General features: G+C 36.9%; 1 protein-coding gene and 1 non-coding gene across 2 annotated transcripts; both read left to right on the top strand.

Moving 5' to 3' along the window:
* The first annotated feature begins 13536 nt into the window (after positions 1–13536).
* LOC147474781 (ribosome biogenesis protein BRX1 homolog 2-like) lies at positions 13537–21722 on the top strand. Its single transcript, XM_086583920.1, has 8 exons — positions 13537–13805; positions 13892–14033; positions 14562–14640; positions 14804–14928; positions 18925–19026; positions 20944–21012; positions 21105–21203; positions 21330–21722. The coding sequence occupies exons 1-8, from the start codon at positions 13585–13587 to the stop codon at positions 21459–21461; spliced, it is 969 nt and encodes a 322-aa protein (XP_086440046.1). The 5' UTR covers positions 13537–13584; the 3' UTR covers positions 21462–21722.
* Positions 19491–19629, top strand: LOC147474782 (small nucleolar RNA snoR111). The gene has a single exon (XR_015209910.1). It is a non-coding gene; the product is annotated as a small nucleolar RNA snoR111 (small nucleolar RNA).
* Positions 21723–21933: the final 211 nt, after the last annotated feature.

Raw genomic sequence — 21933 nt, 5'->3', positions numbered from 1 at the left:
CCACAGATGCTAAGACTCTTTTGAAATGGGCTGAAAAGGATAAAATTTTCACAGTATTTCGTAGTCTTAAACCAAAATATGAACATCTGGAAAGTAATATTCTAATGGAAAATACTCTACCATCACGTGCTGCTGTTTGTGCAACTATTTAGAAAGGGGAAACAAGGAAGAAAACCATGAACTCCGAGGTGAAGTCCTCAATCTCTGAATCTACTGTATTACTTGTAGAAAACGATTTTCGAAAGAAGTCAGAAGGATTTGAAAAAGGGAAGGGAAAAAGGGAACCGTCTCACTGTGATCATTGTGGAAAAAATTGGCACACCAAGGACCGTTGTTGGGAATTATATCCGTATCTTAAAAGGGAAAAGGAACTGTCCAAGAAAGAGTATGTCCGCTGTAGCCGAGACATCAATGTCCAACTCAGATATTAGTCATCAATTGAGTCAAATTCTCCAACAACTCTCTAAAGTCCATGCCATCTAGCAAAGGTCAGTATGTCTCCAATCATGTGTCAGGTAATTTACATGCCTATTTTACTATGCCAAAAAATAGTAACTCATAGATAATTGATTCGAAGGCTACTAATTATATGGCTAATTGCCCTGCCTCTGTCCATAATTTTGTGTCCAAAACGGAAAAACATAATATTTCCATAGCCAATGGATCCATTGTTCCCATTCTAGGTAGTGGTCAAGTGGATTTTTTCAATCAAAGTCTCAAGAGTGACGCTCTAGTTGTTCCTTCCTTCCCTGTCCAATTTCTATCTATTGGCAAACTTACAAATTCTTTAAATTGTAATGTCATTTTTTCTCCTAACTCTGTCGTCTTTCAAGATCGAAAGTTGAAAAGGACAATTGGTGAAGGAATTTATTCCAATGGGCTCTATTTGTTGAAGTCGCATAAGAAGGCGTGTCAAGCTAGTGGTTTACTTTAGAGTCACATTTTGCATAAAAGACTTGGGCATCCATCTAGTCATGTCCTGTCAAATTTGTTTCCGCATGTTTCTATAAACTCTGATGATGTTTGTGATGTTTGTCAATTTTCTAAACAAACTCGTTTACCTTTTCCAAACTCGTATACTATGTCTAATAATTTGTTTGAGTTAATCCACTCTGATTTATAGGAACCTACCCCCTTTAATTCTTATAATGGCTATAAGTATTTTGTGTTGTTTATTGATAATAAATCTCGTGCTACATGGTTATATTTGTTGAAATCGAAGACTGAGGTTGTGAATGTTTTCAAAGATTTTCATAATATGGTTACTAATTAGTTTGGTGGAAAAATCAAGATGTTCAGATCAGACAATGACACTGAGTTTTGCAAAGGTCTGTTACCTGAGTACCTTCGTAGCCAGGGGATAATTCATCAAACTAGCTGTGTTGGCACACCTCAGTAGAATGGCATGGCTGAAAGAAAAAACAGACACTTTTTGGAGACCACTCGTGCTCTTATGTTGGGCATGAATGTTCCTAAGCAATACTAGTCTCATGGCATCTTAACTGCTACTTATTTGATTAATCTTCTTCCCAGTCGGGTTCTTGGTTTTAAATCCCCATTAGAAGTGTTCAAATCTAGGCCGCTGGATCTCTCTCATCTGCGAGTTTTTGGGTGTGTTTGTTATTTACATCAGCAAGCTCTTCATCGAGATAAATTCAATGCTCGGGCTACTCGATGTATTTTTGTTGGTTATTCTACCACACAGAAAGGCTACATATATTACAATCCGGCGACAAGAAAACTGGTTGTCTCTCATGATGTACGATTTGTGGAATCTGAAGCTTTCTTTCAAGATCTAGCTATGCCTAGGAATCGGTCCCAGGGGGAGTGTATGGCAGATTTGGCACCTTTCCCAACAGTTATGGCTGATTTGGCACCTCTCCCAACAGTTGGTGAAGGCATAGTTCCTGTCCCAGTGGTTGGTGAAGGTATAGTTCTTGCGCTAAAGTTATGGGTCTATTGAAGAGAGGGCGCGGGCGCGCTCCCAGACTGAGCAACTAAGGGAGGGCGCTCTAGTGCCTGATGATTTTCTAGTAGATGAGGCGCGGGCGCGCTCTAGTGCTCCTCCAGTTTCTCAGCAATCAGAATGAGAGAGATGACCTCCAGTAAATCTCAAGGATTACTATAAATTTGATAGAGAACTGCATCCTCTAGTGATTCACAGGAATTTTTATTCCTTGCATGATGTTTCATATCCGCTACAGGTGTATATAACGTATGCCAATATCACTTCATCTCATCATACTTTCTTGAGTACAATCGATGATGTGCAAGAACCCAAGAACTTTAGAGAATCTAACTCTCGTCCAGTATGGAGAAAGGCGATGCAAGAAGAACTTCGTGCTCTAGACGAGAATAAAACTTGGGAGATTGTTATACTACCTTACGGAAAGAAAACAGTTGATTGTCGTTGGGTGTTCCGAAACAAGTTCAACAGTGATGGTTCCTTAGAAAGGTCTAAAGCTCGACTCGTTGCAAGGAGATTCACCCAAACATATGGTCAGGACTACAAGGAGACTTTTGCACCAGTTGCAAAGATGAACACGTTTAGAGTTCTTGTATCTCCTGCTGTAAATCTAGACTGAAAATTGTTTCAGATGGATGTTAAAAATGCATTCTTACACAGTGATCTTAAAGAAGAAGTGTATATGAGCATCCCACCTGGACATCCGAAGGAGACTAAAGTTGGATTAGTATGCAAGTTAAAAAAGGCTATCTATGGACTTAAACAATCTCCACGAGCGTGGTATGCCAAGCTCAGTTCTGTTCTAGCTATGACCGGTCTTAAGCGGAGTGATGATGATCCTTCCTTATTTGTTAAGTCTAGCAAGTCAGGCTTGGTTGTTGTTCTTATTTATGTTGATGACATAGTTATCACAGGTAATGACCATATGGAAATCTCTAAGCTCAAGGATCTACTGCACAAGAAATTTGCCATCAAGGATCTGGGTATTATGAAGTACTTTATTGGGATCGAAATTACTTATTCAAAAAGAGGCATATTTCTTAATCAAATAAAGTATGTGTTGGATTTTTTGAGTGAAGCAAGAAAGATGTGGGTAAAACCATCTGATTCTCTAACTGGCAGTGGAGCCAAGTTGGACCACATCGGAGATCTTCTTACTGACATTGGTCAGTATCAGCGATTAGTTGGTAAACTAATATATTTAACTATTATTCGACCATATATTACTTATGCAGTAAGCTTGGTTAGTCATTTTATGCATGCTCAAAAGACTTCACATATGAATGCAATTTTTAGAATACTGCAGTATCTGAAAGGATCGTCAAGCAGAGGTATTTGGATGAGGAAAAATGGGCATACATCTATTACTGCTTATACAGATGCTGATTGGGCAGGATGTCCATTTGACCGGCAGTCTACTTTCGGTTATTGTACCTTTGTGGGAGGTAATTTGGTCACTTGGAAAAGCAAGAAACAGAATGTAGTGGCTCGTTCTAGTGCTGAAACTGAGTACAGGGCTATGGCTTCCACCACCAGTGAAATCATATAGCTTTGCGCTCTTCTGAAGGATTTGTGTTTTGGTTTGCATATGCCAACTACACTTTACTGTGATAATTAAGATGTTATGCACATTGCTGCAAATCTGGTGTTCCATGAGAGAGCTAAGCATATTGAAGTTGATTGTCATTTTGTGCGTGAAAAAGTACAGTCTAGCATTGTCAGTACCTTCTTTGTTCGAAGTGACCAACAGCTTGCTGACATTTTTACCAAGGGACTTCCAGCTTCCAAGTTCCATGATATTCTCTCTAAGTTGGGCTCGCTGGATATCTTCGCACCAACTTGAAGGGGAGTGTGGGAGAAGTCAGAGAAAACGCGGGCGCGCTTATATTACACATGATGAAGGCACGGGCGCGCCCTAGTCGGTTTTGACAGAGGTTCGATAGATTCGTATGTTTTCTACAAAGGAAAGTCTTCAATCCTTTTGGAAACAAGAGATACGAGTATGCACTCATGTTGTGCTATATATAAACTTCTGTAACACAAACCTAAAGTAATCAAGCAATAAACCTTTCTTCTCCCGTGGACATAGGCTGCCGTATTGGCACCGAACCACTATAAATTCTTGTGTTTTGTCTCTTTGATTGGTTATTTAATTCTACAGGACCCTAAATCACTTTTGTGCATTTAGTGTAAAATTGAGGATTTATTTGTTTGTGTTTCTTGGTGGGTTTGACGAAGAATTTGTTTGAGCTTATGAATCAACTCTGTGTGATAAATATATTGTATACAAATAAATTTCAATAACTTTTTTGGGGATTTTTGTGGATTTTAAATTGGATTTTGAGTTTCAGTCACTTTAGTAATCTATTTTTTGACAAATATATATGAATGAGAATGTGGACCAAACATCTGCCAAAGTAGCCAACTTTTTGTGTATCTGCTACTTGACTTGAATGCTCTAAACTTGGTTGAGTACCATATCATACATCGTAAGGGCATCTCCAATGGGGGGTGTAAACCGTATATAGAGTGGAAATTTTACACCCAAATATTAAAAAAAAAAAAAAAAAAAAAAAAAAAAAAAAAAAAAAAAACTCTTTCCAATTGGGGTGTTATACCGTAGGTAATAGAGTATTAGTTGATAGAAAGAGTAGGGAATTCCCCCTCTCGCTATCAGCTAATAAAAAGCCCGGGTGAAACTCGAACAGACGTCTGAGTAAAAATAAATTCGGACCTCACTTGGAGTGTCATCCCTATCTATTTCTAAAGTCACAATTTAAAAATTTAAACTCGGACGTCACTTGAAGTGACGTCCCACTTTAATTTAAAGAGGGATGTCCTGACGTCCGAGTTTAAAATTGAACTTTGTATAGAAAAATGATGTTTTCTCATTCTGGTGTGAAGGGCGCGACCCGCGCTCATGCGTTTGGAGACTTACAGGTTCTTTAGTGCGACCCGTGCTCAACTTTGCCTAGTCGAGGGCGCAACCCACGCTCCACGTTGTTTCAGCACGAATTTGCCCTTTTTCGGAAGTTTTCTGAAATAGTATAAATATAGGTTTTTTCTATAGAAACCTAACTTTTCCAAAACCAAGAAAGAGAGAGATTATAAGAGAGCAATTCTTTGTAAGTTGAGTGTTCATTCTTTGTGAGTGAATTGAGAGACTTGTAATATGTTACTCCGGACATCTAGTAAAGTTTGGAACTCGCAGTGTGGAAGTAGGCAAATTGTCGAACCACGATATATCTCGTCTTGTGGTTTGTTCTTCTTTTACATTAATTGTTTTACTTTATATGCTTGTTATTTGATATTGAGAAGTGTTGGGATATTGCTTGGAGGGTGTTGAAGTCTTGTCTAGTAAGAAGGATTGATCTTTGTGTAGGATTAATTTATTGTAGTGGGTAACGTTGTTTCCGCAGTGTTATATTCACAACAATAATTGAGGCAAGTTATGTTTCAGGCTCTGAAGAGGATGAGTTTAGTCTTTGTGTGTCCACACAAGACTATATGACCGAAAGGTAGATTCTTGATTCCGAATGTTCCTATCATATGTACCCAAATAGAAAGTGGTTTACTTCTTATGAGAGCATTGATGGTGGTTTCGTTAAGTTTTAATGGGTAATGACGTTGCTTGTAAGACGGCAGGAATTGGAACTATACGGGTCAAGATGTATGATGGTGTAGTGAGGACTTTAACCGATGTGAGACATGTTCCTGAGCTAAAGAAAAGTCTTATTTCCCTGGGTACCTTGGATTCCAAAAGGCCACAAGTTTGTGGGCGAAGGTGGAGTCCTAAATATTGTTAATGGCTCTTTAGTTGTTATGAAGGTCAAAAACATGGAACTTTTATATACTCGATAGGTATGCGGTGATAGGCGATGTAGAAGTGGGTGCATGTAGTAATGATTCCGAAAGTGCACTAAGATATGACATATCGTTTGGGCATATGAGTGAAAAAAGGGTTTGTCCGAGTTGTGCTGCGAGGATTCTTGAAGAATTTGAAAAAGCCAAGTATGGGGTTACGTGGCGTCTATGGGAGGCGGTCGGGGGTCAAGTTCAAGTCAAGCAAATACAACAAAAGACATCCTTGACTATGTGCATACGGATGTTTGGGGACCCTCCAGGGAGGTAATCACTATTATGTCTCATTCATTGATGATCATACTCGCTATGTGTGGGTGTATATGATGAAATCGAAAGATGAAGTGTTTGAGACATTTAAGAAGTGGAAGGCAAGGGTTGAGAATCGCACAGATAGGAAGGTAAAGACATTACGATCTGACAATGGTACTGAGTATACCTATGGACCTTTCCAAGAGCTTTGTCTTGTAACGGAAATTGCCGGACACTAGGCGATCGGAGGCACGCCATGCAATGAGAATGGAATGGCAGAAAGGATGAATAGAACCTTGCTTGAACGAGTGAGATGTTTGTTGTCTAATGCCAGTCTAGGCAAAGAGTATTGGACAGATGTAGTGTCCATGGCGTGTTACTTGTACAATAGGTCACCAGTACCAGCTATAGATTGCAGGACACCTTATGAGGTGTGGTCAGGTAACCTAGCTGATTATAGTATTTTGCGAGTGTTTGGATCGACAGCTTACTACCATGCGAGGGAAAGCAAGTTAGATCCTAGAGCTAAGAAGGACATATTCTTAGGCTTCGCAAATGGGGTAAAGGGTTACGGATTATGGTGTCTAGAAGACCACAAGTTCCTGGTCAGCCGAGATGTTATCTTTGATGAGACTTCCGTATTATCTTTCAGTAAGCCGGAAGTAGCTGGGCAGAATGGTGAGTCTATAGAAGTTCAAGCTACTGAGCTTGAGTTATCGATCTGTGAGATGATTTGGTTAGATCATGATGAGGTACCAAATCATGGTACCACACAGCAATAGGAAGAAGAGCAAGAGCATCCGCAACTTGTAGTGGCTGACCCTAGGCCAAAGAGACAAGTTAAAGAAGTACACAAGTATGGGAACGAGAAGCCGATGAAACACTATGGTCAGGTGGATTTAGTGGCATATGCACTGAATATCGAAGATGATGAGCCAGATAGCTTCAAGGAAGTTGTTAGAGAAGCTCATTACAGAGATTGGTTGGTAGCTATGCAAGCAAAGATGGAATCTCTTGATAAAAATCACACATGGGACCTAGTTTTACTGCGAAAGGGCAAAAGGACTATCTGCAGTAAATAGGTGTTCAGAAAGAAAGAGGTCCTTCCTAAGTTCGACAGTATTGGGTACAAGGAAAAAGTGGTAGCAAAGAGTTTTTCACAGAAGGGAGTCGACTACAATGAGGTATTTTCCCCGGTAGTCAAACATACGTCCATTCGTGTGTTATTGAGTTTAGTTGCTCACTTCGACTTGGAGTTAGAGCAACTTGATGTGAAAACTGCTTTCTTGCATGGGGACTTAGAGGAAGAGATCTATATGAGATAGCCTGAAGGGTTTGTCGTTGCTGAGAAAGAAGATCATGTATGCAAATTGAATAGATCACTGTACGGGTTAAAGCAATCGCCCAGGTAATGGTACAAGCGCTTTGATACGTTCATGATGCAACATGAGTACAACCGAAATAAGTATGATTGTTATGTTTATAATGACTTCATCTATCTCCTGCTTTATGTGGATGATATGTTTATTGCTTCCAAAAGCATGGTGGAGATAGACAAGTTGAAATCTCAACTTAGCTCTGAGTTTGAGATGAAAGACTTAGGTGGAGCCAAGAAGATACTGGGCATGGAGATTGACGAGATAGCCGAGAATCGACGGATAGTTGTATCTCGGAAGAAATACCTTCGAGAAAGTATTTTCGTGTTTTGGTATGGAGAATGCAAAGTCGGTTTCTACGCCTTTATTTGGGCATTTTAGGCTTTAAGTTCTATCCTAGTTGATTGGAGGAACAAAAGCATATGGCACATGTTCCTTATGCTAATGCGATTAGGCGGTTTGATGTATGTTATGGTGTGCACACGCCCGGACATTTCCAAGCGATTAGTCTTTTGTAGCGAGGTATATGGCTAATCCTGGGAAGCAGCATTGGGAGGTAGTGAAATGGGTATTAAGGTACTTGAATGGTACCTTGGATGTGGGATTAGTTTATGGTGGAGGCATTTGTTATGTCAGTGGATATGTGGATTCAGATTATGCAGGTGATCTAGATAGACGACGATCGACTACTGGTTATGTGTTTATAATGCATGGTGCACCGGTTAGTTGGAGGTTTATGCTACAGGCTACAGTTGCTCTATCTACTACTGAGGCAGAGTATATGGCAATGGCAGAGGCAGTGAAAGAGGCATTATGGCTTCGAGGTCTTCTGAATGATATGGGTATTGAGCATAACAGTGTTGCTTTGCATTGTGATAGTAGAGTGCTATTCATTTGGCGAAAAACCAGGTTCATCATGCTCGGACCAAGCATATTGATGTTCGTTATCACTTTATACGGGATGTCGTTGAGGATGGTGATGTAGCACTTAAGAAAGTGGATACCCATGACAATTCTGCTAATATGCTGACTAAGGTTGTCACCGGAGTTAAGTTCCAACACTGTTTGGACTTGCTCCAAATCCTACATGCTTGATAAAGCCCCTTGTGGGCATGGCCCTTAGGGGCGGATGGACTGCGAGTTTCTTGCTGGATGTGTTCGGCTCGGTTTTATGTGTTAAAACCTCACCGAGGTGGAGAATTGTAGAGAAAAACGATGTTTTCTCATTCTGGTGTGAAGGATGCGACCCGCGCTCATGCGTTTGGAGACTTACAGGCTCTTCAGTGTGACCCGCGCTCAACTTTGCCTAGTCGAGGGCGCGACCCGCGCTTTACGTTGTTTCAGCACGAATTTGCCCTTTTTCAGAAGTTTTCTGAAATAGTATAAATATAAGTTTTTTATGTATAAACCTAACTTTTCCAAAACCAAGAAAGAGAGAGATTATAAGAGAGCAATTCTTTGTGAGTTGAGTGTTCATTCTTTGTAAGTGAATTGAGAGACTTGTAATCTGTTACTTCAGACATCTAGTAAAGCTTGGAACTCGCAGTGTGGAAGTAGGCAAATTGCCGAACCACAATATATCTCGTCTTGTGGTTTGTTCTTTTTTTACATTAATTGTTTTACTTTATATGCATGTTATTTGATACTGAGAAGTGTTGGGATATTGCTTGGAGGGTGTTGAAGTCTTGTCTAGTAAGAATGATTGATCCTTGTGTAGGATTGATCTATTGTAGTAGGTAACGTTGTTTCCGCAGTGTTATATTCACAACAAACTTTTTTACACTTTTCCATTAGGAACAATAGAGAGTGGATATTTATAGACTCTACAATAATTTACAATTGGAGTAGTAAAATCCTAATGACACTTAGGTGGCGCCTATGTGGAGGTGTAATTTTACACCCTTGGAGATGCCCTTAGAACCGGAACCATTTGTGCTGCAATTTTTTCTATGCCGAGTTTGCTTCCTACCCAATTAAAAAACTCCACGTGTCAATAAATACGGATCCAAAATTCATTCCGTTTCTTATCCGAAACCGAAAAGTCAACATTTTTTTATTCTTAGTACTGCACTGCTGCTATTCTATGCTAGCCTAAGTAAAAGACAAAACTAAAACAAAACAAAAATAAGCGAGACAAAACTACCAAAAGACAAAACAAAAATTGAAACTGGATAGAGAAAGACTTCGTTCTCTCTCTCTTTTTCTTTTTTTCTCTTTTTTTTTAAGTGATTAAACCGTTTAAAGTGTAGTGGTCATTAAAACGCAAAACTCTATTTACACTTTAGTGCGCGTCTTATTGAAGTGAAGTGTGCAGTAATTAAAAAAAATAAAATTAAAATTTTATATGACATAATTTATCATAATTTGCATAATCAAATAATCAAATAATATAATCAATTTTATAAAATTGTAAACATGTCAACCACTCACCAACGCCCCTAAAAATCACATGTCATTTTGAAAAATGTAAGCAATACGTAAAATGTGTACAAAAAAAAAAAAAAAATGTAAATGATGATGACAAGACATGTGCTTTTCCGCGCCTTGACTACACTGACTTTAAACCATTATAGTCAAGATCTAGTGGCGAATACTATATTAATCCAATGATGACCCATATTCGTTCGGGTACACAAATGTATTCTTGTTCAAGATTTCAAAATTCTCGAAATTTCGACAATTTTAAAATTGAAATTATAGTTGATTTTAAAATTTTGGAGGAACTAACACTAATCTTAATTTTTCGATATCTCTAAAAACCGAAATATTTAGTGGAATTCCAATATTCCGTTTCAAAATAACTATAATCATACCGTCTCTTCTTCAAAAAAAATTATTTTGAAAATTTTTACCATTTTTTAATTTGAGTTTGATATGAACAATTGTATATTTATTAATGGTTATCAAGTTATACGAGCGAGTAGAGTATTACCATGCTCAAGTTAGACTCGTTCACTTGTGTACTAATAACTCGAGCTTGAGCTCATTTTGCACTACGAGCTTGATTTTGAGCACAAGCTTAGTTTCGCTAGTTTGAACTCGAACTCGAACTCGAATTTAAAGTCGAAAAAAGAAATGTTAGCAACCAAGACTACAACTTCAAATTGAATAACGTTTTGTCTACTATGGGAAAAAAAAAACACAACTATTGCATTGCAATTCTATGTAAGCTCAGAGTGCCAAACTAACTAGTATAATAATATATACCTTTCTTCCTAAAAAATAAGAAAAACGACACCAATTTTAGCATTTTCCTTCTAAGATGTCAGCAATGCATAGAGCTTGTCAAAAAAAAAAACTGGAAAACTTAACCGAACCAAGTTAAACCGGATGAAATTAATGGCTTTTGACTTCCTCGGTTCAGTTGCCGATTTTCAAAAGGCAAAACAGACTGGTTAGGTTTGGTTTTTTGGATTTAACGATATAAAGTTTGTGCTATATATATATATAATATATATAAATATATATATATATATATATATATATATATATATATATTTGCCTAAATTAATTAGCATCAATACTATTCAATATATTTATTAAAATTTACTTGGCTGGTGATCAGTATGCCCATATAGGCTTCGATTTGAAGTTCGATAGAAGGCCCAAATCGAAACCGAACTGAACATCACCTCGGTTTTTATTCAAATTTGGTTCGTTCGAAATCAATAACTATGATCATATCGTCTCTAGCTTAATCTTTTTGTTTCGAAAAATTTTACCATCTTTTTTTCATTTGAGTTTGATATGAACAATTGTATATCAAATCTGGTAACTTTTTTTTAAACTACAACACCTAACTCTCATTGGCCACCATATTTGTGTCAGACACGATATAATATTGATACTTGTCGAATATCACGATATAATATTGATACTTGTCGGATATATTACTTTTTATTTTTAAAAAAAAACTAAAATAAAGGGGCTCTCGCAAACGAGTTTGTTTTTGAGAGTACGATTTGCAATTGCAAATAAAAGAACTCGCAGTGCACTTTGTAGTGCGCTTGTCGATTTTCTTGTTGTAATTTGATTATATATCAATATAATATTAATTAAAGCAAAAAAATAGGCAACAAAAAAAAATGTTAAATTGGTCAAACCAAGCCCAAAGATTCTAATCCAAGTGACCAACCTTAGTTGAGAGTCATAGTTTGAGACTAGTTCCATGCCTCCATTTTCAATTTCCGATACTTAATTATTATTAATGTTTTTTTGTAGTATCACTTAGGGCTGTCAAATGGGTTTCGATAACCCGATAACTGATCTGAACCAAACCGATAAAAAACGGTTTGGATTTTGGTAATTTGGTTTGCTCTCTACTGAACCGACATTTTTTTTCCACTAAAAGATAATTGATTAAAAGAATAAAAAGTTACAAAAAAAAAAAAAAAAAAAGTGTTAAGAACTGTATAGTATGAGTATCATCAATTGTGTACCCACCTATTACATCCTACATTTAACTTATGAAGCAGAAGTAAGTAGTAAAGTAGTTCTCTATATCTCTCACAAAAGGAGGTTTGTTGTCCCACCATTTACTTTCTCCATTTTGCAATGTTGCTCCATGTCTCGCATAGCTATCCGCACCTTTGTTTGTCTCCCTCCATGTAGCTGTAACATTGATTCATGATGCTTTCTCCCTGAGTTGCTTCCATTTTGTTCTAACCCTCCAATGCACTGTGTGTTCCTGAAAAGCTTTGACTACCGATGCAGAGTCGGATTCCACCCATATATATCGCCAGTCCCGATCCAGTGCCCTCTGAATCCCTTCTATAATAGCATAAGTTTCTGCCATATAATTAGTAGATACCCCAAGGCCTCCTGCTGCTTTGCCCCAAAAAGTTACCCATGTCATCCCACGAGAATCACTCCCCAACCATTACCGCTTTGGGTTCCCTTGTGAACTTCCATCCACATTAATTTTTATGATGCCAGGAGGTGGTAGAAGCCAGTAATATTCCAGAATTTTGGGTGCTCTTCTCAGTTTGTGTTGGAGATTAAGGGTGTGAAGAATTTTCATATCGGTTACTGTGTTGTTCATGGTACCTGTCGATTTTTGGTATGCTCTGATGATGGCTCTTCTAGTTAGAAAGCAAATGTTAGAAAAGCTGGAGTTTCGGGGTTGCCATCCACCGAACCAATAAGATGACGTTTTAGTAATATTTATGATTAATTTTGTGTAAGTTTATCAATTGTGTGGCTAAAATTAATCGATTTAATTTTGGATTTAATTGATTTTATAGTTTTCGATTCGGATCGGTTCGGATTTGGGTTTCCAATTTTCTTATTGGTTTGGGTTTGGATTTTCTATAATCCGACCCAACCCAATCCATTGACAGCCGCAGTACCATTTATAATTGATGGATTTTGGTAATACTATTGCGAGAGATAAAATGAAACAAAACGGTGAAAATTAAGTATATTGTCATTAGTGCGTGGATTTTTATTTTATTTTAAAAAAAAAAAAGACAACTCTTCATGGCGAAACATTGCTATCCATCACACACATTTTAACTGTATGTATCTTAACCGTATATTTAAATTTTAATTAGTAAATTTATGTCAAGAATACAAATCAAAATTCAATGGTCTTAAAAAAAAAATGTATTACTAAATTTTTTACGTTTTGGTTTTGAAAATTTCTATTTCCCATTCCTCTTAATTAGTGAACTTGTGGTTTTATTAAAAAAAATGATTGAAAAAATATTTAGTCATAATGTGGAGCAATTCCAAATGTTTAGTGTTACCAGTTTGGGTCAAATTTGGGGCCTGAGAGGTGCACAAGTGTACATTTTGTTTTCTTCCATAAGAATTTTCAAAAGTCAAAACAATTGATTTATGGTGGGCTTGGGGACAAAAAACTGACGAAGTAAAAAACGGAGTATAACTTTTATTTGGCCAGAACCAAACTGGGCAAACGAAAATTGCAGCAAAAATGGGCTCCCCTTAGCTACTGCCAAACAAAGCCCTAGGGTGTACTTTAACCCAAAATTGCTTGCCCCGAGAGTGAACTGGACACTTAAAAAGCCCATAAAATATTGTCCAAAGCCCAATAACACGTCATCTTTTAAACCCTACAACTAAAACCCTAAAATCTCTTCTCTCTAGAAACTAGACTCTACCTCAAAAATGGCGAAGAAGAGAAAGCAAAGTGAACCAAAATCTTCAGACCCATCAGCAAAAGAAGAAGAACTAATCGCACCCACAAGACCCGAACGAACACTATCCGGTTACAAACACAAAATAAAAGTAGCTGACCACCCACAAGAAGAAGAAAAACAAAATGACTCGCCTTTTTTCCGAAACAAAGAGAAAATTCTTGTCACGTGTTCACGTCGCATTAATTTCAGGTTTTTTTTTTTATATAAAGTTTTAATCTTTATGAGTTAATTAATTGAATGTGTGTTGTGAAATGTGTTGGGTTTTTTATATTCAGGTATCGGCATTTGATGTTGAATGTTGTGTCGGTATTACCGCATTGTAAGAAGGATAATAAAGTTGAGTCCAAAGAAAGTAAAGGGGCTACGTTGAATGAGTTGGTTGAGCTCAGGAACTGCTCTTCTTGCTTGTTTTTTGAGGTAATTTTATTTAAAGCATTATGTAATAGTCGATAGTAAATGCGGGTTTTGTTGAAATAAGACACGTTTATTCAAATCTTGTATGCCGAGTGTTGTAAATTAGTCCATTTTGAAAGAAGGAGAGTTTGGAGAAGAGAAAGTTCACTACAAAAGGAGTTGAAACCTGACTAATATGGTTGGGCCCATTTTTATGCTCGAGATTTCAACTCTTTTGTGGAGACTTTTCTCTATCTCCCCAACCTCTATTATGGTTTTGAACACTCTTCCTACTAGTGAACTTTATGTCCTATCAAATATATTATGGTTACAATCAGATTCTGACTTAGATTCTCCTAAATAATAACAAAGGAACCCTTAAGTTTGCTACTGTATAGAAGATAGGAGGGATCTGCTGTAGGCTTTCTCGGGAAACTTGGATGTGCAGACCTAGATCTCTGTAACTGAAGCAATTGAATTAGAATTATTTTGTTTTTTTGTTTTTGAATTTTCTCTTCTCCTGAAAATGCCCATGATCTGTTTCTCATTCAGTGCCGGAAGCAGAAAGACCTTTACCTGTGGATGGCCAAGTGCCCTAATGGACCATCTGTAAAGTTTTTAGTCAATGCTGGTAAGTTTTTATGAGGTTTCCTTATCGCTTTGCGTTTTCTTTTAGTTTACGCAAGTCGAGGGGGTGGAATGCGTCAGTTATATTTGAATATATGTAAATGATGTTGTTCGTACTTTTCTCTGCCAGTTAATGTATCATGCTAAATTTGGGTATTTGTTTTCAGTTCACACAATGGAAGAACTAAAACTTACTGGAAATCATCTGAAAGGATCAAGGCCAATTTTAACATTCTCCTCCAACTTTGATGAAAACCCTCATTGGAAACTTTTGAAAGAGATTATAGTCCAGGTACTTAGATCTGCATATTTCACATTTTACTGTTATTTCCATGCGAGTTAACAGTTCAGTGTCTTTTCATTTCTACCTTTTTAATGAAAAAATGCTTTGTGATTGCCTTTCTCCAATTTGTATTCTTGACTGCTTAACTATGGCATGAAGGCACTGCTGGTAATGTGTCGGTAGTGGCAGTGTGGAACTGTGGTTATGGATGCTATGTAGAAATGAATGATTTCTTATTGCTTATTCCTGACTTTGCTCTTGTTTTCATTGTATGTTTATTCGTTTGAGAAATGGTAGGCAACTGTGAATGAGGTAATGGTGTGCAGAAGTAAGTTGAGTTTGAGGCTGTTGATTTGTTGTTGCAGAAGTGGTTTGCAGTTTGAATACTTTCTTGAATTTGTGGAGATGATGTTTGCGATATGATAGTGGGAGTTGTAGTAGAAAAGTTTAGAATATTGCTGTCAGATATATATTGAAGTGGTGAAGAAGTAGGACTATGACTAGAATGTGAATTTGTTGAATGTGATGACGTTGTTGGTGAATTTGTTGGAGGTGAGATACTGTAGAATGTGATTTGTTGTCCCTGAAGTTGTATGTAATGTAGGACTAACATGAGGAAAATTTGGTAGAAAATGAATTGGGACGGAAAGAGTACTGACCAAATGAAATTAGTAGGTGATTTTGATTGTTGGGATATGCATTGTTGTGGTAAATGTTACACTTTTAGAAATGTAAATTCTGCCAGTGAGAGGGTCTAGACATATGTATCCTTGATGATTTAAGCTATAATTCCCTGTTGAATTGAACACTTGAACCTGCCATTTGAAATTTTGAATTTGCCTTTTTGGGTGAGAATTGATGGATTATATCAGCTCTTGGAGATGATGCTATTATAGCATTATAGGTTTGACCAAGATTACCTTTTGACATCAAAATAACCTAATCCACAAATAACTAATAAAACGACCAAGGGCTATGAACGCACATTCTTTGCTTCTTGCATGGAATTCATTTGTGATACAAGGCTTGAGCCATGGGTAACAGGTACATCCACAATTCTTTAGAAAAGTATACTTAGGTGCCAATTTAAACATTCTTTCTTATGGATATATATAGTGATAATGTTTGGTTGGTATTTTATTGATGAGGAAAACATATGTCAGATAAACTTCAGTCCAATAAGAGCGAGGCATAGAATTCTGACAGAATAGAGTTGTACGTAGGCCATTGATTTGGCTGTGCGTTCTGCCCACATACCACCATTTTGTTGTGGAGTGTAAGGAAAACAGAATTGGTGTTGGATACCACATTTTAAATGAAAATTTTCAAGAAAGTTGCATGTAAAGTGTCCTCCTGCATCAGATCTAATGTTTTTTCACTTTTAGATCTAAGAGGTTTTCTGTTTGAGTTTTGAAGTTTCAAAAAACAACGTTGAAATCCGACTTCGCATTTAGAGGGAAAACTCAACAATGTTTAGAATAGTCATCAACAATGCTTGCAGAAAATCTGAAACCAGAAATAGATTTTACTGGTGATGCCCCCAAAGATCTACATGCAACAAATACAGAGGAAACCTAGCTTTTGTTAGTGGACAAAGAAAAAGACAGTTGTGTACTCTTGTTAAATTGGCAGTTATTACAACAACTCTTTTGTAACTCTTTGTTCAAAGGTAACTCAAATTTATGCGCTTTATTCAACACAAAGAGGCAGGATGTCCTGGCATTTTGATGCCATATCATAGGTTTAATCCTTTTACCATTTTAGGTATTATTTGATTATGCATGAGTTGAAGCGGATGAGAGATGAGTTGTAGGAAGTGAGAGTGGATATATTGATCCGGTGCCCCTGGAAAAGGATCCTCTGAGTTGTGTTGTCAGAACTAGTTGGTATTATTTGAACTTGAAGCATAAATTTTGTTGGCGACCATGGCATGTAGCTTCTTTTGTGGTATCTTTCCCTGATTAGCCAAATTCATCCTATCATAACAGTCAATAGCATGATGACCTACTTTACCACAGAGTTGGCAAACAGGCCTTTTCCATAGTTGGACTGAGCAGTCACTTCTTGTCCATTAGAGACAGATACAAGACATCCGAGCAGTTAAAATTTACTATACTTCCGACTGGATGTAGATTATCGGTAGCCTTCTTTAACTTCTGTAGTTACTCAGACATGGTGAAAATTCCTTTTGATGTGGATTGTAGATTGATTTTGAGCTGGTGAATGTGTGACCTTGAAATAGAAGAGAAACGGTTCTTGAATGTGACCCATAGATCCTTTGAATTAGGTGATGCAACAACACAAGGTAAAAGATTCTCCGAGATGGTTGCATTGAGCCAAATCAGCAGATTTTGGTCTCTTTTGTCCATTTTATGAACCAAGAAATTTTGCAGGACACTGAAGTTCCATCAACGAATCCAGTTAGTTCTTATATTCACAGATTATGTTTGAAGGACATTGTGGAGTTCCATCAACGAATCCAATTAGATCTTATGTTCACAGAATAGGCAAGAACAAAGATTTTCGTAAGACATTTTTGTCTATGGTCAATTTAATGGTGACAACATGTGAGATATTCTGAATTGATTGTGAGAACATTTTGAAGTTTGAGGATTGATCTCATGTTTAGACAGTTTGTGAAAAATTTAGAAATCAAAAGCGTGATTACTTTTAAAGTTTTGATTGATTTAGCGTTAAACTGTGTAAGAAGAGATGGAATATAATAGAATCGAAAGATTTGAAGAGAAAATTGAATTTCTAGATTGATATTGAAGCGAAGAACAGTTATTTTAAAGAATTGATTAGATTAGCAGGTGTCGACTAGCAAAGTCGGTAAAACCTTTGGGTGATGATACCAGAGGTCTGGGGTTCGAATCCCGCCAGCATCAAAGAGTTACTGATCTCATTTAAAACAGGCTTACCAAAAAAAAAAAAAAAAAAAAAACAGTTATTTTAAAGAATTGATTAGATTGGTTGAATATAGAGAAAAGAGAAAGAACTTTCATGAAGTAGAAATCACAATCACTTGAACTCCACTAGAGAGTAACCTTCAAGCTTTAAAGAAGCAGAAGATCATGTTTTGAGATTACTGCTAGGTGTAATGCTCTGATACGATGTGGAACTACTGATTTCACTAAGAGGACAATGTTTTACATCACTGTCTATATATTGACAAATGTTCAACAGAATTAAATCAGACTAACTAACTTGACAACTGTCTAACTGACTTGTAACTAACTAACAAATTTGCAACTGATTTAGAACAGACTAACTGCCTTGACTTTGACTACAACTAACTATCTTCTAGAAGCTTCTGGGAACTTGCTTATAAACTCATAGTAGATAGTAGTCCGCAATTTGTCCCTTGACAACCTTCTGATTTCTACCCCAGTTATCAGATGATTAATGAGTTGTTGTTTGTTTTTGCACAACAAGAGTTTGTGTAAATGAGTGACTGGTTTGTTGTTGTACTCAATTTTAAATTTGGATGGGAAGTGATTAACTTTCCTATATTTAAATTTAAATGACTGTTTAGTGGTTTCTCATGGCTAATCTTTATGAGTGGTTTTACATTTTTTGTAAAATCCACTGACAATACTCTTTTATTCTATGTTACATGGACACCATATTTTGCAAATAATCCGTGTCGGATACGTATTCATGTGTCCGTTTCGGACACATAATGTATGTAATATACCTCAGTTTTTTATATTTTGCCTTGTTAGACACTCTGTATCTGTGTCAGATACGGACACACCTATCTGTGTCAACGCAACTTAGCTTTTATAATCAGCTTTTAATATTCTATCCTGGTGATTGATTATATGCTCATTGGTATGTCATGGTTTAGGTGGGTTGCCTTCTTGTAAAACATGATTTTGTTCTCGACTCTTGACTGATCCTCTTTTCATATAGCGTAGATTGATATTGCATATTGTATATCAAGATCAAGTTTCTCTGCTTCTCCGAAATTTTACATCATTTTCATAATTCATGTTTTTACAGATATTTGGAATTCCCAAGGATCACAGAAAAGCTAAACCTTATCATGACCACGTCTTTGTATTTTCTATTGTTGACGATCATATATGGTTTCGGAATTACCAGGTACATGTTTAGATTATTATATTTTGTGAAACGCGTATGCATTGTTTACGTATTTATTTTGATGCGTGCGAGTGTGTGTTGGGTGGTGTGGGAGGGGTGGGGGGTGGTTAAATCGTCGACCCCCAACATTGTATGCTAAGATTGTACTCCCTATCATACTGATTGACCATATTGGGGTTGACTCAAAGGAGAGTTCATTCATAGTAAGTATGGGAGCCAAGTTTGTGGACATAAACTAAATTCATGTCCAGGGGACACAGAAGCTGATTGGGTCCACATCAGCCACTTAACTCATTGGACCAACAACTTTATCAACATCAGTTTTCGTTTATATTTTGCCAAACAGAAAAGATAAATAGAAGCTAAAGCTAATAAGCCTAATAATTATGTTTTGTGTGGATCTGTTTGTGACTGTAGTTCTTAAAATTGGGTACTTCTAGGTTGTGTTTTGTGGGATAGCTTCCGGTCTTTTAAGAGAAACAACACTTGCTTGTGTCTCTTTGTATAAGGAAAACAGAGGAAGAGTGACACGGCGAGATATTGGAGATATTGTTTCAGTTGCCTTTTTTGTTGATTGGCAATTCAATTGTTGCTTGTCTTCATTTTTTTTTCTTTTCCTTTTCTAAAGATGTTTGTACTATAATTAATTCCCACAAGTTAAACACACTCGTAGTAGGTTATGCAACATAGGAATTATTATTGTCTAATTGTTTTACGGTTTTCCACCGATACATCACTCAGTAGCATGCAGTATGCAATTCACCTCATGCTATGGTTGGAAATTGTGAGCACTTTGGATGATCAACCATCTAAATGCCTGTGGCATCTTGCATACCATTAAGGAGCACAAGTGCACCTTGTGCATGCCTAGCTGCTCAATCAATTGTGTTTAGTTAAGAGTTCAGATGTGCCGATGTGGTTGCAGACTTTCCACGGCACACACATTAAAATCAGATGTTTCTGATGTACAATTAAAAGTAGATGTTTCTGCATTAAAGAAGCTCAAAGTTGGGTGAATTTCACTAAAGGATTCTTGTGTCTGAAGTTGGTGAGTGGTTAGTCGTTTCCATTTGAGTTTGTACAATGCAGTACCATGGTATGTTAGGTTAACAGTATATCATATGATATGCTTTTATCAACAAGGATCTTTCCTAGTACTGCACTCGTACACATTATTGTTGCATTTTCCCAGGCACAGCTTGTCGCCATATATATCAAGTCTTTGGTCCATAGGTTCCATATATATTTTCTGGTTCACAAACAGGCTCAGTCGAATGATAGATTGCAAGACACTTGAAAAGGATTCTAAACTATGTTCTTGGAGTGATTCTGAGCTAGGAATTCCTTAGGAAGGATCTACTTTGGTTTAAACTCCATCTAATCCGTATTATACTAGATGCATTGACAAGTATAAATATTACTTCAGGACTATCTGATACTGGATTCTTTGAGAAGCTAGTGCCGACTGGGGGGTATATTGTTATACAAAATGATGTATAAGGAACTGTTGCACCTTTTGTAGTGTGAACTTCTTACACTCTAAGTTACTTTGACACGGATACATGTGTGGATACATGTGTCTGTATCCGACAAGGACACGAAGTGTCAGACACGGCGGAATATCAAATATTGAGGTGTATATCACATACAATATGTTTTTGTGTGTCCAACACAAACACGTGGATACGTATCTGACAAGGATTATTTTTAAAATATGGTGTGTCCATGTAACATAGTTTACACTACATCACTATTATTAATATAATATAAAATATTGTCTCGCTGATCAAAAATAAAATAAGGAACTATTGCACCAAAATTATGTCATCTTTTATATTTTATTAACATTAGGAGTCTTTTTTTCCTAATATGCAGACTGCTACTTATTCTTATTTTTGTATTCTCTCCATGTTGCAGATTTCTGTTCCTCACAATGAAACAGATAAAGTAGACAGAGGCGGTCTTGAAAAAATGACCCTTGTGGAGGTTTGTGATGATACACGAAAATTTTGTTTTATAATATCCAATAATTGCCCAAGAAATAGATATATACTCAATTTATGAACTGGTTGTGGTAGGTTGGTCCAAGGTTTTGCTTGAACCCGATCAAGATATTTGGTGGGAGTTTTGGTGGCCCTACATTGTATGAGAATCCATTGTACATATCTCCAAATCAGGTTAGAACATAGAATACTTGTCACCGCTTCTTGTGATTGTGATATTATCAATATATATAAATATATCCTGTCTTAGTAATGAAACATAATGATCCTATGACTTTTTCCAATTTGAAATACTTTCAGATTCGCGCGTTAGAGAAGAAGAAAAAGGCTGGCAAGTATGCCAAGAAGGTGAAGGCCAAGAAAAGGAGAAGGATGCACGAGGAAACAAACCAGTTGGAGCCTGATGAGTTTGCAGATATTTGGAAAGATTGATGGCATCATATATTTGGAAAGATTGACGAATCAATCATTTCAGGATGGAATTTATTCTGCAGGGGTTCACATTTCCTTTTAAAGGGCTCTGTATACAATATTGGAAGTCAATATTGTTCGTGTTAGTGGCCATCCTCCATGCCTTCCAAGCTGCAACTCAATTTTGATTTTGACAATTGCTGTAACAGTATTTGTTTCATTAGCAACTATGCAAATATTTTTACAAGAATGGGAAAACAAAAAACTGAATTTGCATGCATCTATGACTGAATCTGTTTTACAATGCATGCGGTTCATGAAATCTGTATTGTCTTGCTGAAAATTCCTGCATCACTGATTACTCCAACTAAATCAGCTTGTTTATGGCTCTTGATTCGGCACAAATTGGTCCCCCCATTGCGTTGGTTGATACATATGCCAAGTTTAGGTTGCTCAAGACGGTATTTTTACAGAGATTCTTTTTTTTCCTTGG

This window comes from Coptis chinensis, chromosome 9, assembly GCF_015680905.1.
Source record: "Coptis chinensis isolate HL-2020 chromosome 9, ASM1568090v1, whole genome shotgun sequence".
Classification (NCBI taxonomy): Eukaryota; Viridiplantae; Streptophyta; class Magnoliopsida; order Ranunculales; family Ranunculaceae; genus Coptis; species Coptis chinensis.
This window is presented reverse-complemented; position numbering and strand designations above follow the sequence as displayed.